General features: G+C 43.3%; 1 protein-coding gene across 2 annotated transcripts in view; it reads right to left on the minus strand.

Moving 5' to 3' along the window:
* The window catches only part of Rb1 (RB transcriptional corepressor 1), a 137,931-nt gene extending 116,181 nt beyond the window's left edge, over positions 1 to 21,750 (minus strand). The window contains exons 1-2 of one of the 2 annotated variants that reach the window (XM_036199022.1): positions 21,641 to 21,750; positions 17,893 to 18,019 (exon numbers count right to left, since the gene is read on the minus strand). In XM_036199022.1, coding sequence (XP_036054915.1) covers positions 17,893 to 18,019; positions 21,641 to 21,747 — 234 coding nt within the window. In that variant the 5' untranslated portion in view covers positions 21,748 to 21,750. The remainder of the gene's footprint in view (positions 1 to 17,892; positions 18,020 to 21,640) is intronic. The other variant, XM_036199021.1, reaches the window with a different exon arrangement.
* Positions 21,751 to 27,597: the final 5,847 nt, after the last annotated feature.

A 27,597-nucleotide genomic window follows, 5' to 3' on the forward strand; every position in this document is an offset into this window, starting at 1 on the left:
GCTAATTTAAAGAGTTTTAGGTCAATGATGTTGGCTGCGATTTCAAGACAGCCTATTATTGATTCTGTCATTTGGTTATTAGTGGTTACTTTTATGCAGATTTATAATGAAAAGGATCAAACTGAGCATGGAAAAATAGAAAATGTACACCTTGAGATGAAAAGGAGCACCAAGAAATATAATGTTGGAGCCAAGTTGAGGACTGAAGGAGATTAAAAAGTTTAAAGAAAAGCCCAATGTTAAATGGAATAAAGAAAATGTTGACCTCAGGGCAAGACTAAGCTTCTAACTTGTGAAAAGGAATTAAAGCAAAGCTTAAGCAGTGAAGGAAACCATCAACAACTGAAAGCAGATGCAGGTATAATTGAATGAGGGAGCCATATGCTAGCCCCAGAAGCAGCAGAACTAGGCAGCTTCAGCCACATGGTTCTGACTTTAGGGTCAAAAATACAAAAAGTGGTGGTAGAATCTCCCTCAGTGGCTAAGGAAAGTCACTGAGTTCAGCTGTGTGTCAGGGGTGTCCCTGTATGGGGGCCTAAAGAGGCCACTGATTGAAGCTGTGAAGGTGAGGCCTAGATTACCTTGAAAACCCCAGGATGTTGGAGATGCCAGAATCATGGTATACCTGCCAAGAAAAATGTGGCAGAGTGTGGAACCAGTTCAAGAGAGAGGAGTATGTTGCAGTAAACAAAGCTGAATGTATTGGGAGATCTGAAGAGCACTTTGACATTAGACATGTGGAGATGCAGAATTTGGGGTCTGCCCTGCTGGTTTTCATTCTTGCTTTGGTCCAGTATTTTCTCACTAGTCTCCCTTTCCTCCCTTTTGGAATGGTAATATATATTCTGTGCCATTGTATATTGGAAGTAGGTGAAATGATTTTTTATTTTGATTTTATAGGGGTTACAAAGATTTCCTTGAGTCTCAGAAGAGACTTTGAACTTTTAAACAGTGCTGATACTGTTATAGACTATGGGAACTTTTGAAGTTGGACTGAATGCATTTTTGCATTATGATATAGCCATAAGCCTATGGGGGTCAGGGAGTGGAATGAGGTGGTTTGAATAAGAATGGTCCCCACAGGCTTCTATATTTGAATGATTAGTCATCAAAAAAAATGACACTAATGACAAGGATTAGGAGGTGTGGCCTTGTTAGAGAAAGTGTGTCACTGGGGGGTGGGCTTTAAAAATACAACAGAGCCCCAATTCGATGCCTTTTTTTTTTTTTTTGTAAGAGTTTCCATGGTCTTTGTGTCTCTTCACAGCAATAGAACACTGACTATAAACAGAAAGGAACAGTAGAGAATAGAGGGGCCAGAAATAGAAACATACAACTTCCATCTAATATAACAGTCTTTGAAAAAGAATCAAAACACAATACAGTGGAAAAAGATGCCTTCCAAGCAAACAGTGCTAGCAAGTATACAACCTCATACAAGAAGAAAAAAAAAAAGGTTATAAACTTAACCTTTCATTACTACACAAAATTAATTTAAAATGGGTTGGAATTTGAGAAGTAAAATCTAAAGCAACTGGGTTAGAGATGTAACACAGTGGTAGAGTATATGCGCATCATACACAAACCTTGGGTTCAATCTCCAATTACACACACACACACACACACACACACACACACACACATGCACACAAAACAAACAAACAAAAAACCCATGGGGGGCATTTGCCTAACAGTAGAAAATATAGTTGTCCTTTGGTTTGGATTCAAATAAGACATTTTAGATATAAAACTAAAGGCATGCTCCATGAAAGAAAAAAACTGATGTGCTGAATTGCACTAAAATTATAAACTTCTGTTCTGCAAAGTCACTGTCAAGAGAATAAGAACATAAGCCACAAGCTGGGGGTAAATATTTGTAGAAGACATAGCTAATAAAGAACTAATATCCAAAAAAATGCAAACAATGCCTAAATTTCAACAATAAGACAACAAAGAACTATTAAAATACGAGAAAGATCTGAACAGGTTTAAGAAGCTACACAAATGGTAAATAAAACTTACCAGGATATGCTATTAGAATTTTCAAGTAAGATACCATTTCACACTTATTAGAATGGAAAAGAAAATCCAAAACACTGACAACACAAAATGCTGGCGATGACGCCTGGTAATTCACTAACTGACTTGGGAATGTAAGACGATTAAGCCATTTGGAAATCAGTTTAACAGTTTCTTACAAAGCTAAACATACCATTACCACATGACCAGCAACTCTACTCCTTGGTTTGTCTTAGTTGGGGATTCTACAGTTGTGATAAAACACTATGACCGGGGTTGGGGATTCAGTGGTAGAGCGCTTGCCTAGCAAGTGCAAGGCCCTGGGTTTGATCCTCACCTCAAAAACAAAAACAAAAACAAAACAAACAAACAAAAAACACTATGACCTTAAACAGCCTAGGGAGAAAGGGTTTATTTCAGCTCATTACTCTCAAGTCATACTCCTTTACAGAGGGAAGTCAGGACAGGAGCTCAAACGGTGTAGGAACTCAAACAGGACAGGAACATGGAGGTGAGAGCTTCTACAGGCCTTGGAGGAGTGCTGCTTACTGTCTTACCCCTCATCTACCTGCTCTACAGCACCCAGGAGCAGCAGCCAAGTGATGTCACTGTTCACAGTGAGCTGGGTCCTCCCATATCAATTATCAATCAAGAAATGTACCACAGACTTGCCCATAGACCAATCTGGTGGGAACATTTTCTCAACTGAGATTCTATATTCCAAAATAACTCTAGCTTGGGTCATGATGACATAAAAACTAGCCAGCACAGTCTTTATTACAAGGAGCTAATCTACATGCAAGTGGTGCATGCGCGTGCATACAGACACACAAATCGGCACAAGCTTGACATGGTAGCACACACTTAAAACCCCAGCATTCAGAAGACTGGGGCAGGAGAATTAGGAGGTAAGGCCAGCTTGGGCTGCACAGTGAGTGTGTAACCAGCCTAGGCAATTTCCCAAGATCCTGTCTTGAGACAAAATACCTGGGAGCTAGGGAGAGGGCTCAGTGAGTGAAATAACTTGCCATGCAAGCGTGAGAACCTGAGTCTGATCCCCAGAACCACATTAAAAGCCAGGCATGATGGTGCTTGCTTGAAATCCCAGTTCTGGGAAGGTGTAAACATGGATTCCTGAGTTTACTGGCCAGCCAGTCTTAGCCTAATAGGTGAATTCCAGGTCAGAGAGACCTGTCTCAAAAGAAGGTGAACAGAGCCCTTATAAGGAACAATTCCCAAGGTTGACCTTTAGCTTGTGTATGAACATATGTGGGTACATACATCGAGGCACACACACGCATACATAAACATATACACAAAAAAATCTGGACATGCATGTTTACAGCAGCTTTACTCATAATTGCTAACACATGAAAGAAACCAAAATACCCTTCAGAAGTAAAATGGATAAATAAATTGTGGTACAAACAGATGACAGACTATTATTCAACACTAAAAAGAAATGAGCCACCAAATCATGAAAAGATGTGGAAGAAACTTAAATGTGTATTATTATATGAGCGAAGCCCATCTGAAAGGCTGTATACTGTTTAGCTACTATATTACATTCCAGAAAATGGGAAAAATAAAAACAGAACAGTGGATACTAGAAGTTAAAGGAAAGCAGGATAAACAGGCAAAGAGTATTGTGCAGCAAATGCAAGTATTCTGTATTCACTATAACAGCAGACACATACCATTAGACACTTGTCAAAACAACAGAGCATCAAGAACGAAACCTGGTATAAACCATGGACTTACAAGTAACAAATATGGATTAATGTAAACTCGCCAACTAACAAATATACTACTCTGACGGGAATTTTAACAAGGATAAAATACAAAAAATATGGACCAAAACTACTGTTTGGCATGAAACAACTAAAAAGTTGGGAAATAATTAAATAATTCAAGACATTAGAGATTAGGCAAAGGACACTGACCCCTAAAAGACAGAAATCTTAAAATGTGAGTCACACAAATGCTCAAAATTAACTTGCTAAGGAATAACTGCAAGCAGCAGAACAAGCAGTAAGGAACAAGAAAGTGACCATCTTCTAGAACTGGTTAAACAGCTGGAGAACAGGAGAGTTGCTAGTTTGAATAGTGTTTATCCTGTCTGAAACTTCTTGAAATCTGACGGCCATCATGGCAGTATTGGGAGGTGGGATGTTAAGAGGTGGTCAAGGCATTCAAGAGATACATGCATTATCGTGGGAATCCATTCTTACCCCATGGGTCTACATGAGTGAACACAATGGGTTATTAAAAAGTCAAGGAAACCCTCAGGCTTTCTCTTCTGCCTGATCCTGCTTCTCCTGCTTTTTCATCATGCTAAGATACAAGAGTATTTTGGGCTTCCTCTCTCTAGAACTATGAGCCACAACAAATCTCTCTAGGTATGCATACCTAGAAAGACTTTTATGACTGTGGCAACCCTCTATACAGCGAGTCTACTGGCACCATGGTTCCAAGAGAATGTGCTTGCTTCCTATTATTTTTGTTTGGTTGGTTTAATTTTTATTTGTGACACAGTTTCACTATGAAGTCTGTGATGGCCTGAATAAAAATGGGGCCCTGGCCTCCTATATCTGAATTCTTCATTCCCAGAGGAACTGCTTGGGCAGGATCAGGAGATGTAGCCTTGTTGGGAAGAAGTATGTCACTAGGGGTGGTGGGGTTTGAGGTTAAAAATGACTCTAACCACTTCCAGTGTCTCTCTTTGTTTGTATCTTTAGGTATGAGTTCTCAGCTACTTGTTCCAGGACCATGTCTGTCTGCCTGCTGCCATGTTCTCCACCATGATGGTCATGGACTTCAACATTCTGAAACTGTAAGCTAATCAACTTTCTTCAGTAAGTTGCCTTGGTCATGGGGTCTTAACACAGCAATAGAAAAGTAACTAAGGAGAAGCCCAAGCCAGCCTTGGACATGAGTCTCCTGCCTCAGCCTGAGTGCTAGGTACATGTGTATGTCTTCATAGCCAGTTTCATCCTGCGGGGGAGGTGTCACATTTTGATAATTCTCATAATATTTGGTACATTTTCACTATTATTGCATCTTATAGTGGTACACAATCTGATCTTAATATACCATCATAATTTTTGGGGGGAGCCATGAACCATATCATTATAAAATAATGAGCACAATAAATATATGTGTCCTAATATTTGACAGACTGTTCCCTCATCTCTCTCTTCATCTCCTTATGAGTCCCTATTCTGAGACATGAAATTGAAACTAGTCTCATTAATGACTGTGATGTCTAAGTGCTCAACTAAAAAGAATAAGGCATATATCTTATTTTAACCCCCATACTAAAACTACTAAGCTTAGTAGTGATATAATAGACAATACTGGTTGTCAACCTGACTACATGTTAAATCTACTAAAACACAAACAGGTTGTACGTGGTGACACATGCCTTTAATCTCAGCACTCAGGAGGCAGAGGCAGGTGGATCTCTGCATTCAAGGCCAGCCTGATCTACAGAGCAAGTTCCAGGACAGTCAGGACTACACAGAGAAACCCTGTCTTGGAAAAAGAAAATAAAACAAAACAAACAACAACAAAACCACAAACAGCTGGGCACACCTGCAAGGGATTTTCTGGATTGGATCATTTGAGGTGGGAAGACCCACTCTAAACCTGGGCCACATCTTCTGGTGGCAGCCCACTTAAAAGGACATGGAAGAAGGAAACTTTTGGTTTTTGCCCAATTGCCCTCTTTGTCCCTGGCACGTTCATCTCTTCTGTTGCTGAGGCATTCCTTTGATGATATTAGAACCTACTTCCAGACCCCAAATTAGATTGAAGACCAGCTGAAACATCCAGGCCAGCTTCATGGACTAAACAACTACCAGATTCTTAGCCTTTCCTCTGAGAGACAGCCATTGCTGGACTAACAATTTAACAAATGGAACAAAGTCTGGATGACAGCACATGTGCTCACAACATGGTTTTTTAAACATCTGAAGCTTGCTGTTGAAATCTGAAGACCTACAGCTGAGAACAGAAAATCTTTTTAAAAATATTTCTGCAGCAGGGTGGTGGTGCTGCACACCTTTGATCCCAGCACTCGGGAGGCAGAGGCAGGTGATCTTTGAGTTCGAGGCCAGTCTGATCTACAGAGCGAGTTCCAGGACAGACTCCAAAGCTACACAGAGAAACCCTGTCTTGAAAACAAAAACAAAACCAAAAAATGTGAGTGTGTGTGTGTGTGTGTGTGTGTGTGTGTGTGTGTATGTATGTGTTTCTGTTTCCTGAAAATGTGCTTGGCACCTAAGGGCTCTGACAGAGAGTACCAGGTAACACTGTTTTCATGCCCACTGAATTCAAAATCCATCAGCAGCATGAATCAAGGAATAATTCTGATTTTCAAGTCAAAATGTAAGAAACATATTGTGTAAGTCTATAGCTGCCATAGATACTGAACTTTTGAACACATTCATCTAAACCCCAAACTAACGATGCTTTATTTATCTCTTTTAAAATCTGTGTGTGGTATACACATGAATGTGCTATGTGTATGCAGATGTGCTCGTCCACATGTGTATGTGTGAAGACCAAAGATGGACACCAGATATTTTCCTCTATCACTCTCCAACTTATACAGCTGGCCGTTTCGATTAGGCTGGCTGCTTTCAAGTTCCCAGGACTCACCTGTCTCTGTCTCCCAGCTCTGGGATTATAGACAAGTACCGCAGCTGTGCCAGGAGTTTAGGCAGGTACAAAGGAGAATAACTCAGATTCTCACACTTGTATAGCAAACAACTTACCCACTATGCCACCAAGATGGTTTCTATTTTAAATACTGATCAAAAGCAAAATAAAATGAATGAATTTAATAAATGTTTATTAAATTTGTTCTCGTAACAGTTTTGTACATATATGTCGTGCATTCTGAGGACTCTCACCCTCACCTTCTCATTTCCCCCCACCTCCAGTTCCTTCTCCCTCCTTGTCAGTCCCTTTCTCACACTCATGCCTTTCTGTTTTGTGACCCACCGAGTTTAACAAGGCTGTCAGTGCAGCATGAGTTTGCTACTATTCACTGGAGCACGGTGAGCTCATGGGGTACACAACTGAAGACAATGTCTGCCCCTCCCCCAGAATCCATCAGTAGCTCATATTTCAGCAGGGACGGGTAGGCCCAATGGGCCTCTCACCCATCTATGACTGACTGTTGACAAGCCCGGTCCTGCATAGGCCCACTGCTGACAGCTGCTGCCCCTGTGAGGCCATGACTGCACTGGCTGTGTCATGGCCACAAAACAGCATCTCACAATACAACAAAATTTTGTTTAAAAATAAAAAAAAAAAAGCCATGTGTAGAGTTTGAATCAGTAAATTAACTTGTATGTACTTAATATGTGTTAATTTATTCAATATGCACAATTATTTCAAGATCTGGAAATTACTGATAGCCCATTTTACATATGAGAAAATCAAGGATCGGAGATTTTAGGTAATTTGTTCAAGAGTGGGAGTTACTACACTGTATACTTCAGACACGAAACAGTTCTTTCTGACTAGAAATCTTAACCCATCCTCTCTCAATAGACACCTTCTACTTTCAAATGCCAGAAAGGGTTCCCCTAAGTTACCACACTCCTCTAGTTTCAGAGAAGAGACAACTGGGTCCACAACAGCTGCTCTGCAGACAGGTTCACTCTGTCTGTGCATTTGCTTCTCAGAACACATTCCATTATTCTCAGGCCAACTCCCCAATTAAACACTCAAAAAACTGTCAAGAAAGGGTCTGCTGAATTACAGCAGGACAAAAGAATATTCTTCCACACCCTCCAGAAATGTATCAAGTCCTAAACGTAACAGAAAGTCCTCTGTTGTCTTCCTCCCCGACACAACCAGAAATGAACCCATATGTTCTAGTTCCTATCACCACCTCCAATAGGAAGTGAGATTTTAAATTATGCTATTTCTAAGGAAAGGTAAGAATAAAGTCAGGAAGAGGTAAGGGGTAAGGCAAGAAAGCAGTCAAATTTATTTGTACATTTTAACTCTATAGCCTCAAATGGTTTCCATTAGTCTACTACTGCTAGGGAACCTTAACGTACGGCTGGTGGAAATGTGAACTGGCCCAGCCTGGCTTACCATATGATATACCCAGCAATACCACACATGATTATACATCCAAAGGACACAAAGTCACTAAATTACAGATACGCTTGCACATCCATGTTAACTGAAAGCACTGGTCACAGTGGCCACAGTATGTTATTAGCCTAGGTGTCTGTCAACAGATAAAGAAATGGTATACAAGCCAGTCAATGGTGTTGGCCCACACCTTTAATCCCAGCACTCAGGAGGCAGAGGTGGGCAGATCGCTGTAAGTACAAGGCCAGCCTGGTCTACAGAGTGAGATCCAGGACAGCTAGAGCTACACAGCACAGTGAAACCCTGTCTCAAAAAATAAAAACAAAACCAAAAAAAAAACAAAACAAAACCAAAAAAAAACAAATAACAACAACAAAAAAGTGTTATGCATACACAGCAGAGTTTTACTTAACAAAATCATGTTTGCTGGAAACTAGGTGCAACTGAATCATCAGACTGGGTGAATGAAGCAAGACTCAGAAACATAAACATCTTATATTTTCCTTCATTTGTGGATCCTAGGTTTTATATATACCCAGAAAGCTACTTATTTATATATGTGTAATGTGAAATCAAACAGCAGACTGGGGGTAAAATGGCTAGTGAAGGGACAGGGAAGGGGAGGAGGGGAGCACAGAGGATTGAACGGCCTCAAAGTACATGATACACTTGAAATAAATCAGTTTTATGAAATCCATTACTATATACAATGAATATATGGCAAATTAAAAGGCAAAAGTGGGCCAGCAAGGTGACTCAGTATAATCAAAGTACTTGCCACCAAGCCTAATATTCTGAATGCAGTCTCTAGAATGCACCCATGCGGTAGAAGGGAAAAAAGACTCCTGCAAATTGTCCTAAGATTTTCCAAATGCATGCCATAGCACATGCACAGCCACCCTCACCTATACCCACATTACCCACATAGACAAACCAGATTTTTAATTTTTATTTTTTAAAGAAATAGTAACTTGTCTTGATAGGATCCGCGAGAAGTCCCAAGAAAGACCACCAGTCACATACGCAATCAGCAAGGGCATTTATTTAAAATATCCAGCATGCTAGGGTCTAACCATCTGACAAGGTGGCAAATGGTGACCCCGAGAGATGCTCAAAGGCACCTTTGAAGCAGGGTTAGGGGACTCCCAGGGAGAAGAGATTAGCGTGGGGCTGACTGGTGGATTTAAACAAGAAGTTTACAGGTTGTATATAATTGGTAAGTGGCTCTAGAGGTTAAGGACTTTCCAGCTTGCTCAGCTCCAGCCAGTTCCAGTGACCAGGAACTAAGACCTGGCCTCTGGTAGAACTACTAAGGAGCCTGTCATGGCCCTCGTCTGGCTCCTGGCCTCTCAGTCTTACAACCCAATTACCTGGGTTGTATTTCTAGTGTTTTTTTTTTGTTTTTTTTTTTTTAAGTTTATAAAAAAAATAAGATTATCAGGGTGTGTGTGTTTATGTATGTATAAACACCATGTATGTGTGGAGGATGTACACATGCTAGTACATCTGGCTAGTATGAAGCAGAAGACAACATTAAGAAGTCAGGTCTTTCCTTCCATGTTTATATGGGTCCCTGGAACTCAGGTCATCAAGCTTGTGGGATAAACATTTTTACCAAATGACCCATCTCACTAGCCTTTCTTTTACTTTTTTTTTTCTCTTGGTTTTTACAGACAGGGTTTCTCTCTGTAGCTTTGGAGCCTGTCCTGGAACTCACTTTGTAGACCAGGCTGGCCTCGAACTCACAGAGATCCACCTATCTCTGCCTCCTGAGTACTGGGATTAAAGGCGTGCACCACCGCCAACGCCACCACCACCACCCAGCTTGTCTTTCTTTTTTATTGAATTTTTTCAATGTGTGTGTATGTGTGTTCATGTGTGTGGTGTACTCACATATGTGTCAAGTAACCACATACACAGGCCAGAAAAAAAAACCAGGTGTCCTGCTTTCTCCTTCTTCACCTTACTCCCTGGAAACAGGGTCTCTCATTAAACCGGGAGCTACACTGGCAGCCAGCAAACTCCAGTGATCCTCCTGTATACACCACTCAGACACACGCACGCATGCACACACACACACACACACACACACGCACACGCACACGCACACACTCACACACGCACGCATGCGCACACACGCACACGCGCGCGCACACACACGCACACGCACAGAGCTGGGATACAGGTGCAAATGGCCACACCTAAATTTCTGTAGTCGTATGTTGGGAATTCAAATTCAGATCCTCATGTTTGTACAGCAAGCACTCTGACCCACTGAATCATCTCCCTAGCCCCACAAAGGCCTTTTCATAGTCAAGTTTGTTGACTATTGATTGGTATATATAAACGAATTATATTGTTGAGGTTCATGTTATTAACACTGAACTTCAAAGTTTCTACATAATCCCCTATCAGTTAAGTTCTGTTTTCACATATTGTCCCTGGAATTTCCAGGGCCATTTATATTTGTATCGATTTTATTTTTTAAAGATTTATTAGTTATTTATTTTTATTTTATGTATATAGGTGTTTTGCTTGCATGTGCATCTCTGGTGTCCAGAGAGGCCAGAGGAGGATACCAGATCCCCTGGAACAAGAGTTACAGAAGGCTGTGAGCCACCATGTAGGTACTGAGAATTGAACCCAGGTCCTCTGGAATAGAAGCCCGTGCTCTTAACTGCTGAGCCATCTCTCCATGCCCTATTTTTAATTATGTGTGTCTGTTTAGGGGTATGTACATGAATGCAGGTGCCCATGGACTTTAATTCCCTAGATCTGGAGTTACAGGTAGTTGTGAGCCACTCAACATAGGTGGGAATTCTCTATAAGAGCAGTACTCACTCTTAACTGCTGAACTGACTCCAGTTCATACACATACACACACACACACACACACACACACACACACTCATAAATATATATAAAAAACTGAAACAAGGTTTTTACTGTGTAACCCTGGTTGGCCTGGAGTTTGTCATGTAGATCAGGCTGGCCTTGAAGTTAGAGATCCACCTGCTTCTGCCTCCCAAGTGCTGAGATTAAAGGTCTGTGCCACCATCGCCCAGCTGTATTGAGTACTTTTAAAAGTCTATAGATTTTTGACTCCATAATTTAACTTGTAAGAATTTATGCAGGCCGGGTGGTGCTGGCGCACGCCTTTAATCCCAGCACTTGGGAGGTAGAGCCAGGCGGATCTCTGTGAGTTCGAGGCCAGCCTGGGCTACCAAGTGAGTTCCAGGAAAGGCGTAAAGCTTTTTCGAAAGCCTGTCTCGAGAGAAAAAAAAAGAATTTATTCAAAGAAAACTATCAAAGATCCATTAATTTAATTATTTAGCAATTATCAAGAAGTTTATGCAGAAGTTATTTCTATAAAGAAGGATATACATATATTTATAACATGAACAAGTCAGTTAGGAAAGAAACATAAATATCCAACAATTAATATTTTTTTTAAATCCAGTTAAGATATTATATTACCACTAGAAATTTTATTACCAAATAAAGTTTGTATATTTGTATAATTAATAACCTAAGAAAATGTTCATGATAGAGCATGCCTGAGGCCCTGAACCTGGGCTCAGAACTGGAGAAATTGGGCTTGGAGGACACACACTATAATTCACTCAAGAAATTCATGGTCACCTCTGGGTACTACATAATGAGTTTAAAGTCAGCCTGCGCTCTGAGACCCTATCTCAGAAAAAAAGAAAGAAGAGAAATAAAACTTACAAACTCCCAGACAAACTAATCAAAAGAAAAAGAGAGAAAACACATATTAAAAATAAAGATGAAAAAGAGACTAAAACAGACTTTGAGGAAATCCAGAATGGAGACAGCTTCAACAACCTACATTTCTCCTCAAAACCTCTGGGAAATCTGAAAGACATGAATAAATTCCTAGATCTATATGAGCTAAAATTAAATAAAAAGATGTTAAGTTAAACAGATCCTAGAAAACAAGAGGAAAGCAGTGTAAGTCTTTCCACAGGAGAGGCCACGGCCAGACGGTTCACCACCAGTCCCCACCAGACTTTTAGGAAAGGCCTAACACCAACACCGCAGACTGTTCCTCACAACAAAAGGGAACAGACATTCCTAAACTCACCCTACTAACCCAAATTAATCTAATAGCAAGACAACAGGATAAAACAACAAAAAGAAGAAAACTAATTTCCCTGTGAAAATTCCCAATAAAATTCTTGCAAATCAAATCCAGAGGACACATAAAGAAAATTACTCACTAGGACCAAGCTGGTTTCATCCCGGGGATACAAAGTTGACTCAACATTTGAAAACTGATATTTAATATAACCCCACCCACCCACATAAAGACACAAGTCATGGTTATCTTAATAAAAGCAGAAAAGGGTTTTGACAAAGTTCAACATCCCTTCCTGATAAAGTTCTGAAGAAACACTAAAGGGATAGCTCAGTTGTAAAGTGCCTGCTTTATAAGCACGGGAACCTAAGTCAGATCCCAAGAATAAACACACACACACACACACACACACACACACACACAAGTGGGGGGGAGTGGGAGAGGGGAAGAGGAAGGGGGGGAGAGAAAGAGAGTAGGGGAAGGAGGGGGAGAGGGGAGAGGGGAGAGGGAGAGAGGGAGAGGGGAGAGGGAGAGGGAGAGGAGAGCGCTAAGCATGTGGCATGTATTTGTAATCCCAGTACTGAAGAGGCAGAGACAGCCATCCAGCCTACCTACTTACTGAGTGAACTCCAGGCCTGGGAGAAACCTTGTCTCAAAACAAAAAAGTGTGAAGAAAGAAAATAAGGAGGAAGAAGGTAGAGGCATCTGAAGGACACACTAGAGGTTGTGCACACACAGATGAACACACACACACACACACACACACACACACACACACACGGAGAGAGAGGGAGAGAGAGGGAGAGAGAGGGAGAGAGAGAGAGAGAGAGAGAGAGAGAGAGAGAGAGAGAGAGAGCGCTAGCTCTGGAGAAACTAGGAATAGAAGAAAAAAATCTTGATTTAAAAAAAAGGTGGCCGGGCGGTGGTGGCGCACACCTTTAATCCCAGCACTCGGGAGGCTGAGGCGGGCGGATCTCTGTGAGTTCGAGGCCAGCCTGGTCTACAGAGCGAGATCCAGGAAATGCGCAAAGCTACACAGAGAAACCCTGTCTCGAAAAACCAAAAAAAAAAAAAAAACAAAACAAAACAAAAAAAAGCCCAAAAAAAAGCTATATACAACAAACCTATGGTAAACATTGTTCTGAATGGGGAAAAACTGAAATCGTTTCCTCTCTAGGATTAGGAAGGAGGCAAAGGTACCCACTCTTACTGCGCCTATTCAATATAGTGTCTGAAGTCCTAGCTAGGGCAATAAAACAAGAGAAAGGAATAAAGGGGATACAAATAAAAAGGGGAAAAATCAAAGTATCCCTACTTGCCAAAGATACGATCCTACATTTTAAAGACTCCACTAGTAAAACTCTTAGATATTATAAATACTTTACACACAGCAACAGAATATAACGTCAACACAAAAAGATAAATCCCTTTCCACATACCCATAACTAACTTGCCAAGAAAAGAAACAGTAAGAAAAGATCCTGTTCATGGCCGTTCAGCCGAACCTTTCTCTCTGAAGATGTGTGTTGTCAGGGTGTTTATCACAGCAAGAGAAACGAAACCAGTTGTGGCCCTACTGCAGCCAGGGTCTGTGCTGATGGCAGAGGTCCGTCACCATCGAAGGCCACATGGATGCCCAAGATCTGGAGCCATGTTAATATCTGAGAGCCACGACGCCGCTGGAGCCCTGCCCATCTGAGGAGCCTGCACTGCCACCTGGGGCAATAGTGACATCCAGACCTGGCTGCTGCTGAGGGCCAGGTCTGGGTCCATGGTCCTTCCGAAGCTGGGGTCTGTGTTGAAGTCCGAGGCCCGTGTTGCCAGCAAAGGTTACACAGAAGCCTGGGATCAAGGCCACAACCTATGGCCTTGGTGTCCAGGAGCTATGCCACAACCAAAGCCATCTTGATTTGAGTGGTCTGTGTTTCCACCCAGAGCCAGAATGTCATCCCAGCCCAAGCTGTTGCTGAGAGAGCCATGTCTGGGTCCATGGTCCTGCTGCACCTGGGGGGGAGGGGAGTCTGTGTTGATGCCTGTGGCCCATGTCACCTCAGGGGACCATAGGAACCATGCGTGATGAAATCAGAGGGCCATGCTGAGCTGGCTCCACCCTTCCCAGGCCCTGCGACAGCTGGTCCTGCCCTTCTCTGGACACTGCAGCCATGAGAACAGGCCCCGAACCCCGTGGGAGAGCCGCCCTCCCCCGAGAGATAGCCCCATCCCTTACCACAGGTGAGGGATGTGTGATCATGATAGAATGGGTGGGAGCTGGCTCCACCCCATGCCTGAGGGGGTCAGCCCCAGTGGCCTGGACTGACCAGCTCAATTACCACCCAGGCCCACAGCTGGCCCTGGGGTTGGCCCACCCTAGCATCTACCCCATCTAGGACCTGCTGGAGCTCCTGAAGGGACTGGTCCTATGGAATGATACCTACAGGATCTCTATGACTCGGGGTGACTGCAGGATATCTGAGAGGAGTTTTGGTGAGGATCCAGTGATGATGGTGTACCAGAAACCAGAGGCCTTGAACAGGCCAATGACTCACCGCAATGAACATTTGCAAGTAAAGCTCATTGGACAGAAAGGTATATACTGTGTCTCTCTCTCTCTCACACACACACACACACACACACACACACACACACACACACACACACACTCTAGCTCCCCATGCCACCAGGACAAAAGAAGTGTTGGAGAGGCAGGAAAGATGGACGCACAAAGAAGGTTTTGTTTTGTTTTGTTGGTTTTGTTTTGGTTCTTGATTGATTGTTTTCCTTTTTTTTGTTTGTGTTGGTTTTGGTTTTAGTTTTGTTTGTTTGCTTGCTTTGTTTTGATTTTTAAATTTTTCTTTTGGGGAGTGCTGCAGGGATGAGGGAAAGATGTGGAAGGTGAGCAGAATTGGGGTGCATGAAGTGAAATTCCCAAGGACTCAATAAAGAAATTATGTTAAATTAAAAAAAAGAAATTAAACCAGAAAATGGACTAACAAAAGATCCTGAACAACTAAAGCAACCCTAAGCAGGTTATCAGAATCACTGATCTCAAGCTATGCTGTAAAGCCACAGTAACAAAAACTATATGATGCTGGCATAGAAAATACATAGACCAACAGGACACAATAGAAAACTTGGTATTAAATCCAGTTATAGCTACCTACTTTGTTGACGTTGGAAAAAAAAAAAAGCCTCTTCAAATGATGCTGGGTGCCGTGCGATGGTGGTGTATGCCTTTAATCTCAGCACTTGGGAGGCAGAGGCAGGTGGATCTCTGTGAGTTCAAGGTCTACAGAGTGAGTTCCAGGACAGAGCTACACAGAGAGACCCTGTCTCGAAGGGAGAGAGAAAGAGAGAAAGAGAGAGAGAGAGAGAGAGAGAGAGAGAGAGAGAGAGAGAGAGAAGGATGCTGGGGTAATTGGCATCTACCTGCAGAAGAATGTGTAACTCAATCCATATCTTTTGCCCAACGCTGTGCCAGTAAGACAGCTTAATGAATAAAGGTATTTGTTAAGCCTGGTGACCTGCATTAATCCCAGAACACATGAGGTAGAAGGAAAGAACTGACTCCTGAAAGTTGTCCTCTGACCACCACACATGCACTGTGCCATGTGTGTGTACAGACACACACTAAATTGCAATGAAAAACCAATATAGGGATGGGTGTGGTGGGGCACACCTTTAATTACAGCACTTTGGGAAGCAGAGGCATGGAGATCTCTGAGTTGGAAGCCAGCATGGTGTCTACCCAGTGAGTTTCAGGCCAGCTTGAGCTATATAGTGAGACCTTGTCTCAAAAAAGAAGGAAAAAATTGATACAAAATGAATCAGTGCCTTAATATACAATCTGAAATCTTGAAACTACTAGAGGAATTCATGGCAAACACTTGAAAACCCGGGCACAGACAAGTTTGTTCTAAGAGGATTCCAATATGGGAAGAGTTGACTATGGGATTACAAGAAACTACAAGACTTCTCTGCACAACACAGGAAACAGTCAGCAGTGAAGACAAAAAATACAGACGGCGGCGGGGGGAAGTATCTACTAACTACAAAGTCGATGGGATTAATATGTAAAATTGATAAGGAACCTCAAAAATTTAGTATTATTAAAATAAATCATTCGTTCAATAAATACGCCAATGAACTAACTGAGCACACAGTTCTCAGAAGAAGATATACATGTGAGCACTAAATATTTGAAAAACACATGCAACATCTTCAGCCATCAGGGAAATGAAACTTAAAATTGCTTTGAGATTCCACCTCGCCCAAGTCAGCATGGCTAACATCAAGACAACAAACGTTAGCAAGGAAGCAGCTTAGACGCTGCCAGTGGTGAGGTAGAATGGAGCAGCTACCCTGCAAGTCAGTGTGAGGCTCCTCACAACCACCACTCTACTACTGGGAAGATGTCCAAAAGACTAAAGTCAAAACACAAGAGATGCTTGCACAACCACGTTTCCTACCAAACTACTCACAACAGCTAAGCACTGGAACAAATGTAAGATGTCCATCAATCCATGCACAGATAAAGAAAATTCAGTCCAGAATTACAATACAATTTTATTCAACTACAAAGAAAAATAAAATCATGATTATCTGCATGAATGTAAATGAAGATCATCATATTAATCAAAATAAATCAGACTCAAAGACAAGTATGTTCTCTCCTATGGAGATCCTAGATTTAAATCTGGGTGTGCATATGTATGTGTGTGGGGCAGTCATGAAAGTTGGAAGGGGGAGATGAGAGGAGAGGAAGAGACCCTAAAATAAAATGAAGGGGAAAAGAGTAACGGCACACTTGTGACAGGAAAGCAAGAGGAAGACAGAGGGATGGGAAAGAAGGGGGGTGGGGGAATAGAGGAAACAATAATGATGTGTAAGTATGAAACTGTCACAATGAAACCCATTACTTTGTGTGCCGATCTAAAATGAAAATAAAAACAGAGCTAGTGAGACAGCTCAATGATTGAGAGCACTTGTCTTACAAGCCTGGCAACTTGAGTTCAATCCCAAGAACGCACATAAAACGGAAGGAAGAATGCACACTCACACAGATACATGGACATACAGACACACACGCCAAAATCATCATCATCACAAATTCTTAGTTAAAAAGAGAAATTAAAAACTGTAGCAGTACTTTTTCGTCAGGACCACCCGCCCACAAATGACGACATGGAGATTTATTATTAATTATGAAAGCTTGGCCTTTAGCTTAGGCTTGTCTCAACTAGCTCTTATAACTTAAATTAACCCATTTATATTATCTACATTCTGCCACATGGCGTTGCCTTTTTTCCATCTTGCACCTCCTGTTTCCTCTCCTTCCTCGATCCAAAAGGGCCAAGAATGTTTCTAAGCCCCATTCTACTACTTCCTGTGTCTCTCTATGTCCTCGGTCCTCCAAAACCTCTACAGCTAATTTTGGTCAGCTAGTAGCCAGCTCCACCCTCTGATTCAAAGTTCAAAGTGAACTTCACTGGCAGTCTCGGGAGTATCAGAGTGTGATTAAAATTTCCCACAGCAAAAAACCTAAGAAAATATTACAAGAGGCATTTTAGTGCCATTAATGGAATTATTACTTTTACTTTATACTTTTCTACTTTCTGTGAATAAATAAATAAACAAACAAACTTTAAAAACATCCTTACCAGGATTCCATCCACAGATGAAACTTTCTCCCAAGTTAACCAAGCTCTCTCTCTGACATGATCGGGTATCTTTAACTTCTGACATAATGCAGTAAATTCAGGTTCTTCAATGTCTTCAAACTCAAGCCTACCAATTGAAAACAATTACAGAATACACTTATAAGTCAAACCAATTAAGCAAATATTTAGTTTCTATAGTTTGCACATACCAGCACTGTTTTGAAAGAGAACATCTCTCAGTGCTTTAGGGTCTTATTTTATCTTTGAGTAACATTACACACCATTTAAACATATGCTTATCTTTTTCATGGTCTTTCCAAAATAAGAATAGCACAGAGTGAAAAACAGCTGCGAGCTGGGTGAACCAAATACACTCCAGAACAGTACCACAGCTCTGTGAAAGACAGTAAGTGCAATAGCGGAAACATTTTGGGAAGATGGGACAACTGTCACAGCAAGAAGAAAAAAACTGCAGTGCAGTCAATTCAGTTCCGGTGAGCACGGTAAACTGTGGTCTTACTAATCGTGTCATATATTTCCTTAGGTGATGATGAACTTGATAGAAATTATTGCATCACGCACTTCAGCCCTATCTCTTTGGCCTTTCTTTTTATTTCTTTCATGTGTGAGTGTTTTGCCTGCATGTATGTATGTGCACCATGTCAGTGCCTGGTGTCTTCAGGGGCCAGAGAAAGGCGCTCAATGCATCAGAAGTGGAGTTACAGTTGTAAGCCACCACGTGGGTGCTGGGAATTGAACTCAGGTCCCCTAGAAGAGCAGTCATCGATCTCAACTTCTGAGCCATCTCTCCAGCCCCCTCTTTGACATTTCTTAACCATAAGCTTTTAATAAATGGCTAATTCCTTTCTATATGTATTTGACATGTAATAACAACATGATGAAGAGCAACTTAACTCTTGAGGATTTACTATGATCCTACAAAAAAATACCATAATGCATGGTTTTACCCAATTTCCACATCAGCCATACTTGGTAAGTATTCTCATTCATGTTTTACATGTCTACCACACCAGAAAAATTAAAGCAGTCACTGAAAGCATAGCAAGTGAGAATTAATCGGGATAGGAACCCTATAGGCTGACTCCATCATCACGCCCCTGACCACTTTCCTAGCTGGGCCACTCCTTCTTCAAAGCATAACTAACTTCTGCATATCTTAATAATGAAAGTGGCTAGCAGCCCCCTAGTTTCAGCTTCCATTCCACCTATACTACTTAGGCCAAAGACAATGTAAAAGAAATAACACCTCAACTGTAAAAGCAGACTGCCATTGGAAGTGCAGATGGACTGGGCTGAATCCATCCCTAAGCAATTTTCCAAGTTTCAGACTGAGGCAGTCCTCTTATCCTTGCTAAGAACAATCATGTGCTACATGACATTTCAGCCAATAAGGTGGTATACAACAGTAGTCCTGTAAGATTATAATGGGTAGAAACATCACTTAGAAGACATCTTAACCAGCATAACATTGCAGCACAATGCACCTGTCGCTTGTGCACTTAGGGGGATGCTGCTGTAAACAAGTCTACTACATTGATACTTGTAGGAAATGACAGCATATACAATGACACACAGGACATAACACCTGAAAATAAATGATTGTGTTATTGGCTTGTATGCTTTCTATACTATACCTTTATCATTATTTTACAGCATGTTTCTATTATTAAACAATAAAGGTATCTGCATAACAGTATGCTTTGTTAGACTGCTAACAGCCTCTCACACAGTGTTGACCACCTCTATTGACTGCACAAGACGGCACAACCTGCGTACTATCGATATTCGATTAAGTGCATTCTGCAACGATCACACAAAATTCATTTAATGGCACAGTTCAGAGGAGATAGCAAACCCCCAAGGGGAAGCACATGTGACTGTAGGTAACTCAGAGATCAACTGTCAGTGCTTATGAGAACCTCTGTGGCAATGAGTAACCAAGAAGAGACTGTGTCTTGTACAGTTTTAACTTACAGGAGAATCTGTGATTCCCCAAGTTAAACATATATAAAAGGGAACAAAACCGGGTCCTTCTTTCCCCAGGCAATGTGTATGCTTATTCGAGAATAATCAGGAATACTTCCAAAGCTGTGTAGACGGCATGGACTCTTTTAGAACAGATATTATTGCTCTTTCTAAAGAGAAACTTTCACACACTGGATACACCCGAATTTAATTAGAAACGAAAGCAAAAATCTTCCCCCTTGAACATTCTCCAAACATAGCTTTTATTCCGTATTTACTTTCTAAGGAATATGATTTTTATTTGACCCACAAGACAATTCACCTAAATATACAAATTTTAATAGACTTAAACAAGCCATTTTCAAAATAAGTTCAGTCTTTAGTCTGTTAAGAGTATGAGGCACACAAAGAACTTCGATGTTAGTGAGGATAAAGGAACTTGGTAGCCTGGCAAGGTGTTATATGCCTACAATCCCAACACTGGTGAGGCCGAGGCAGGAGAATATAAGAGCTCAAGGCGAGCCTGGGCTAAATAGCCAGAGTATTAAAAAAAAAAAAAAAAAGTCAAGGACGTAATGATGGGCTAGAAATGGGAGAGGATGGTGAGGGACAACGATTCCCATTCTGCAATGGAGCTCAAATTAAAACTAGTGCTGACAATAACAACAATCATATTGTTTCAATTTCTGTTACTTAATCACACAGTAGCACAGTCAAGAAAAATAAAATGTTGAAATACAATAAATATCTCTCTGTCGTTCCTATTGGATCCACATGGACTTGCTTAAGTTTAGATGCCATTTAATAAATGGAGAGAAAAGTTCTTTGAAAGAACACAGTACTAAAACCAAGACCAAAAAGGGGGGTGGGGGTGGGCAACACCAAGATCCTTGTAGGCTCAAAGGCAAAAAAGCAAGAAATAATGAAGCTCGTTGCCGCCAATCAGTACGCAGGAAGAGTCTTACCCTGAAAAAGGGGAGGTGGGGGCAGTTGAGAAACTCGCAAGCCCTTGCATTTAAATGTCTCGTGAAACTTTTGCCCGCAAACCAGTCCTTCTAAGAGTTATGCTCCACCAGTCTCCACAGATGGCTTTAAATCCCCGAGGCCTCAAAGCATTGTTTGAAAGAAACCCCCCACAAAGCCCGGGAGCTGAGGACCCAGGGAGCAATTGACACCCACGACCCTGCGCTTCGCCTACAAGGCTTTTCTTGGCCTCTCCCAGGACCGAGCTGCCAATGCAGCGCACGGCCAGAGGAAAAGGTTCCCAACTGTTGCACCTCGGAACTGCAAAAGAGAAAGTCAACCGACCCCGGGGTGCTCCCGATCGCCACGGAGAAGGAAAAGAAAGAAGAAGAGAAAAGAAAGTAAGAAAGCAAGCACCGGTCTTTTTTTCTTTTCTTTTCTTCTTCTTTTTTTTTTTTTTTTTTTTAATTTTTTTTGCATCTGATGGGGGCTCTCCAGGACCCGCCGGCTCCGCGCCTGGGCGTCGCTGGAGCAGAGCCTGCACCTGTCACTTCGCTCGGGTGCAGGAGCCCCACCCGCCCGACACCTGTCAAGCCGCAGCCCAGACCCCTCGGGGATGCCCTTGCCGTCGCCCGTGAGCCGGGGACCCTGTCACGGCGGCGCCGCTGGACCGAAGCGTTCCCGGGGACCCCGGGCACCGCTCCTACCGTCAGCCCGGCCCCGCCGAGATGCGCCCGGCGTCCCCGTGCCCCCGCGGCGCCCTTCCATCCCTCCGGCCCGCGGCGGCCGCGCTCCTCACCTGGCTAGGGGCAGCTCTTCGGGGCCGCTGTCCTGCTCGGGGTCGTCCTCCCGAGGAGGCGGCGGGGGCTCGGCGGCCGCGGCTCTGCGCGGGGCTTTGGGCGGCATGACGCGCTGCGCGGGCCGGCGCGAGCGAGCGAGCGAGCGAGCGGGCGGGCGGGCGGGCGGGCGGCCGAGGGAGGGAGAGAGGGAGAGAGGGAGGGAGGGAGGCGCGCGGGGAGGCGGGCGCGCGCGCACGCCGGGCACGCCCCGTCCTCAGCCGACTCCCGTTACAAAAATAATGGGAACGTCCCCCGAGGAAAACCGGACGCGCCCGGCAACCGAGCGCCCCGGCCAACCGCGGGAAAACGTCACTTCCGCCCGCGGCGTCACGTCCGCGAGGCTCGCGGGCCGCGGGCGTCAAGGGGGAACCGGGGCGGCGGCGGCGGCGGCGGCGGCCGCGGCGGCGGCGGTGGTGGTGGCAGGCGAGGGCGCGGGCGGGAAGCGGCGGGGAAGCCGCGCCTGCCCGGGCCTGTCTCCGCCCGCCTCGTCCCCCTCCGTGGGCGGCGCCAGCCGAGGCGGGGCGGGCCGCTGAATGGAGCCGCGGCCTCTGGGCGCTCGCTGGACAGGGCGCGCCCCTCGACAGGCCCGCGCGGCCGGCAAAACAAAAACAAACGTGCCGGGCCAGTGGGAGGTGGGCTCGGCCGCGGGGTGGGCGGGCCAGGGTGGAGCCATTGCTGGCCTTCTGGGTTAAGAACGGGAAGATGGGCGCTGAACCACTGAGTTCAGCGTGCAGTGAGTCTTGCGGTGTGCACGCTCCAAGCGGGATAGCCCTTAGCCGGGAAAGTAGCTTTATGGAAACCGGTTGGCCCGGCGGACCTGACGCTGGAGGCCGGTTTACTCTGTTTTTAAAGCGCTTGATCTGGCCTCCAGACACAGCCCGTCACACTGGGAACGGCAGCCTTCCACTTTGCGTGTTGGAGAAGGGAATTCGGGGAGTTCACTTGCCTGTGCCACATCGCAGATGCGGTGGCAGAGGACTTGAGCCCAAGTCGTATTTGCCACTCACTGCAGTGGCAAACGCACAGACAATCAGAAAAGAGCAGACTAGACCTGCCACCACCAAACGCTGGCTCAGCAACTGTAGCCCGGCTTAATGTACTTTTCCGCGGGTCGATCAACATGATTTTCTCTCTTTGGCAGTCCTTGTTGGTGGTCGTCACACAACTCCCTAACTGAAGTTCTGAGAGTAAAATACAGTTGTTGCTCTGGTGTAAGCTGCCTTGGAGCAGCTGAGCAAGGATGTGTGAAGGCTCAGCATGCATGGGCCTCCTTCAGCTGTCAGTCCTGCCTTTTATAGAGGCCAAATGTTTGTCAGGAGGTAGAGCCCAGGCCCAGATGCAGCCCCGGAGAATGAATGGAATTAAGACAGCAGTTGCATTCACCTTGTCCCGGATTTAGGCAAGAGCTCAGGCTGCATGCTGTCTAGGCTTGGGGGAGGTGAAGGATAGACAGCAGGGAGCCTGATAAAATGATATGCAGAAGTGGCACCGTCCTACCTCCTAATTACCAGGATAATGTGACACTTGCCAATTGATGCCACTGTGGTGATTTGTGGCAAGCTACTTCTGGGGTAAGGCGAATGGCAAAAAAAAAAAAAAAAAAACCGCGTCTTCAGACACAGAGCTAATAATCATCTCTGCTGGTGCTGATCTCAGATATGCTGGTAGTCAGCTATTTGTGTCAGAAGTCATTGTAACTAATATTTTTGCCATAAGTCCCTTTCAACATACAGACCCAACATATGAGCCTGACCTGGCAGCAGTACAGGCCTATAATTCCAGGCTTGTAATGCTCTGAGGCTGAGGCAAGAAAATCACAAGTTTAAGCCTTGGCTAGAGAGTGAGCGGAACCTGGGCAACTTATTAAGGCTCTGTCTTATAATAAAAAGTAAAAAGAAAGCTGGAATGTAAATTAATGGTCGAGTGCTTACCTAGTAGGAGGAGCCCTGATTTCACTGCCCAGGAAAACACACACACACACACACACACACACACACACACACACACACACACACACATTTCAGACATCATTACAGCCTTACTGTCTAGTAGAGTGTTAGGCACTGGCCACATGACAGCCAAGGAAAGTTTGGAGAATTGTCTCTTCACATGTAGTTAAGACTTGTTTTATTTGAACCTAGTTCGTCAATACAATTGCAAACGAGATTTTTTTTTTTTTAATTTACAAAAAGATGGGTATCTTTACTGTGAGTGTGAAACCCTGTCTCAAAAAACTAAATGTGGCAGGGTTGGGAGCTCAGTGGGAGAGGTGTTGGGGGTGGAGGAGGTGAAGGGGTAGAGAAGGGAGAGACGGAGGTGGGGAAAGAACCCGGAAAAAAATGTCAAGTGTTAGTGTTTGTGGTAGTTTGACACACGAAACATCCAGGAGCGTGCTTATTGGACACTTCGTTAAACAGAATATAGAGCAATTCTCTCCAACGTGTGTGGGGTGTCGTTGGGTGAGACGGCTGTGTTTTTGTCACATGCCAGAGGACTGTATAAACAATGGACGAAACTGTTGCTTGCTCCTCAGAACAGGTAGAAACCTGTGAAAAGGTAAATATTTGCTGTTATTTTTAAAGTCCTTTTCATTTCTTAATTGAGCCTGGCTTCTGAAATTCACTGCTAGCTTGAGGAAGTAAAATTTTTGTCATTTATTTTGGATCTTAGAGTTAAAAAGAAAAAGAAAGCCTGTCTTGCTTTGTCAGTAAAAGACACACATCTGTAATGAGTTAGTAACAGTAGTAATAGATTACACAATAGTCAAAGAAATTATTCCAAGGAAGTAAAGCCCTAAGGGTGTTTACTGACTCGACTTAGAACTGTAGTCTCTCATTTATTTAGTAGGAGACTGAGACAGAAGGATTCCAAGTTCAAGGCCTGCTGGGCTTCAGAGTGAGTTTACAATCAGCCTGGACAACATGGTGAGACCCAGTTTCAAAATAAGAAAAAAAGGAAAAAAGGACAGGGCCGTGTAATTGGATGTTTCCTGTCCCAACTGCCTGGTCCCAAATAACCGATTCAGAGGCTGAATATGAATTATAAATGATCAGCCAATAGCTCAGGCTTGTTACTAGCTAACTCTTACATTTATATTAACCTATATTTCTATTTATGCTTTGCCACATGACTCATGTCCTGTTACCTCATTTTCTACACCTCCTATTTGCTTGGCAGCTGGCTGGTGTCTCCTGACTCTGCCCTCCTTCCCATCCTTCTCAGTTTGGCTTTCCCACCTTATTTCCTACCCAGCTACTGGCCTGTCAGCTTTTTATTAACCAATGAGAATTATACATACTCATAGTACAGATAAGGATTGTTCCATAGCAGGCCAGGCTGGGGATGTAACTCAGAACACTTGTCTAGTGTATGTGAGGATTAAATTCAATCCCCAGCACTGCAAAATAAAATAAAACCAGTCTCTCACTTATTCCTAATCATAGCTCTTGGCAATGGCAATAAAGCCATCAAACTTGAGTAACAATTATACATCTAACATATAAAATATTGGTTATGAATTTAATAACCATTTTGAACTTTCTACTAAAATAAACTCCACACATAAAAATTCATGAATCCAGATTGGCTGGACTCTGAACTCAAAGATCCAACTGCCTCAGCCTTCTAAGTGTTTGGGACTTAAGTTGAGTACTACCAGGCCCAGCCAGAATCCATTTCTTTCCCTGAAAAACAGCTGAAATGTAGATTTAATTCTGTGAGCCAGGATGCCAATAAAAGATTAAGGACAAATTTTAAAAATAAAGCATTGCTTCCTCCATTGTGGATAAAAGTTTATTGCCCAGGGACCGGAGAGAGTATTGAGTGCTACTGCTCTTGCAGAGGACCCAGTTTCAAATCCCAGCACCCACATGGTGGCTCACAAATATCTATAACTCCAGTTCTAGGGATCCAGGGAGCTTGCCTGGCCTCTACAGGCACCAGGTATGCACATGGTATGCAAATATACATGCAGGCAAAACACCCTTATACATAAGGAAAAAAATTAAGTTCTTAGCTGAAATCTTCTTTGATTCCCTTCATACCTTTGAAAGGTCTCTGTAGTATTGATAGTATTACTAAAATGAACTATAGAAACAATTTAGCTATGCATTTTCTCTTTCAAGTAGCATGCCATCAATCCAGGCAACCTAAATGTAGCTAAAGTATCTCATTTAACAAGCAAAGAGCACAGCTCACTTCTCATATATCTGTACTTACCTGTATGGATATATTATTATTTTTGTAATTCTTTTCTTCCCATTTTATGTTTGCCCCAGTTATATTTATTGAAATGTAATTTTATTTCTGGTTAATCTGACAAAAATCTAAGTTTATATTTAGTGTCTCTCTATTATCTGTTTTCATTTTATTTTCCTGGCAGTTCTTTGTGGTTTTCTGAGACAAGATCTCACATCCTAGCCAGAGTGGTCCTGGAATTCACTGTGTAGCCCAGTCTGGTTTCAGATTCCTGGCAGTCCTCCTGCCTCAGCCTCCCAGGTACTGGAATTATGCCCAGCTTTAACAATTAGTTTTTATTTCACTTTCTAAAAACGTCAGTTCAGAACAATTGGGAGATCTAGAAGAATGAACAGTTCCTTTGCAGGGAGTGTGGGAAACAACCGGCCTCTGAAGGACTGAAGTTCTCTCGTGGTGGATTCAAGCCCATGAATCACTTCCCTTGTATGTGTGCTTCTTAGATTGTTCCAGGTTTCAGGAACAGAGAGCTGTCGGGTTCATGTCAGTCACTGAAGGTTAGTGATGGGCTGGGGCAGGGCAGAGTAGGACAGGGCGTTCTGTGATGGCAGAGGATGCTCCACCATGGCACCCTGCTCAGCACCACTGCCAATGCTCTCCATAGCCATGCCTCTACTTCAGACTATGATTGATTCTCCCTCAAAAGTGCAGTTTCCATCAGCAGGACCCATTGTATCATTTCCAGAGCTCCAGAAAAAATGAAAAGGTAGAACCCCTATTTAAATATTACCAAGGATTTCAAGATGTGACATCAGAGCACTCAAATCATGCTATGGGCTTTGTAGCCTGAGGTGCCACGTAACTTTATAACCCAAGATGTGCGCAAAGCCAACCAATTGATGGTGATAGGTCCACAGCTACACTGAATGGATAAGTGGATCCCCATGCCTGGCCTGGCCTTGGCACATGGTACAGAATTTTAAAGTATGTAAATGGAATCACCCTAACAGCCTCATTTTAACTTCATTAAAGGCTTTATCCCCAAACACAATCACATTCTGAGTTATAAAGGAATTTGGGATGCCAGCATTAAGAATTTGGAGGAAATATAGCTCAGCTCATAACATTTGGGGAAGTGATTTTGGCGGGACTCTAAGCTTTCTAATAAAGAGGGTAAATATTTTTCAAAGCTTATGAGGGAAGAAATTAGACGTCTAAACAAATGTAGTAGTCACATAGGCTTTATTCCTCAAGGGCACGGAGGGATAAAGATGACAGGCAGGCTCTAAGAAAAGAAGACAGCCTTTCTTGTAATATTTGGGTTGGCTTCACATTGTAACACCTCACTGCATGCCCTGCTCATCTCTGCCAGTGGCAAGGGTCAGGAAGTGAGACCAGAGCAGGAAGCTGCCAGACTACTGCAGTTCAAGCCAACGAAGTTACCACACCACAGAAAGAAACGGCTCCTCATCCGAGTTACACAGGTTCTGTCCTAGGAAGAAAACCAGTTGCTGTCATTTAAATGTAACTCAAAGTTCATATGTTGGAAACTTTATCCCCGCTCCCCCCCATGCCACAATGCCGAGGTGACACTTTGACATTTGTCCTAACATTATGAAACACCAAGACAACAGCTGTGTGGGCTTGACTGACATTTTCTATACCCAAATCATGAGTTACACTTAAACGCAGCCCCTGAGACGTGCGGGCACTGACTGAAGAC

This window comes from Onychomys torridus, chromosome 9 (assembly GCF_903995425.1).
Source record: "Onychomys torridus chromosome 9, mOncTor1.1, whole genome shotgun sequence".
Classification (NCBI taxonomy): Eukaryota; Metazoa; Chordata; class Mammalia; order Rodentia; family Cricetidae; genus Onychomys; species Onychomys torridus.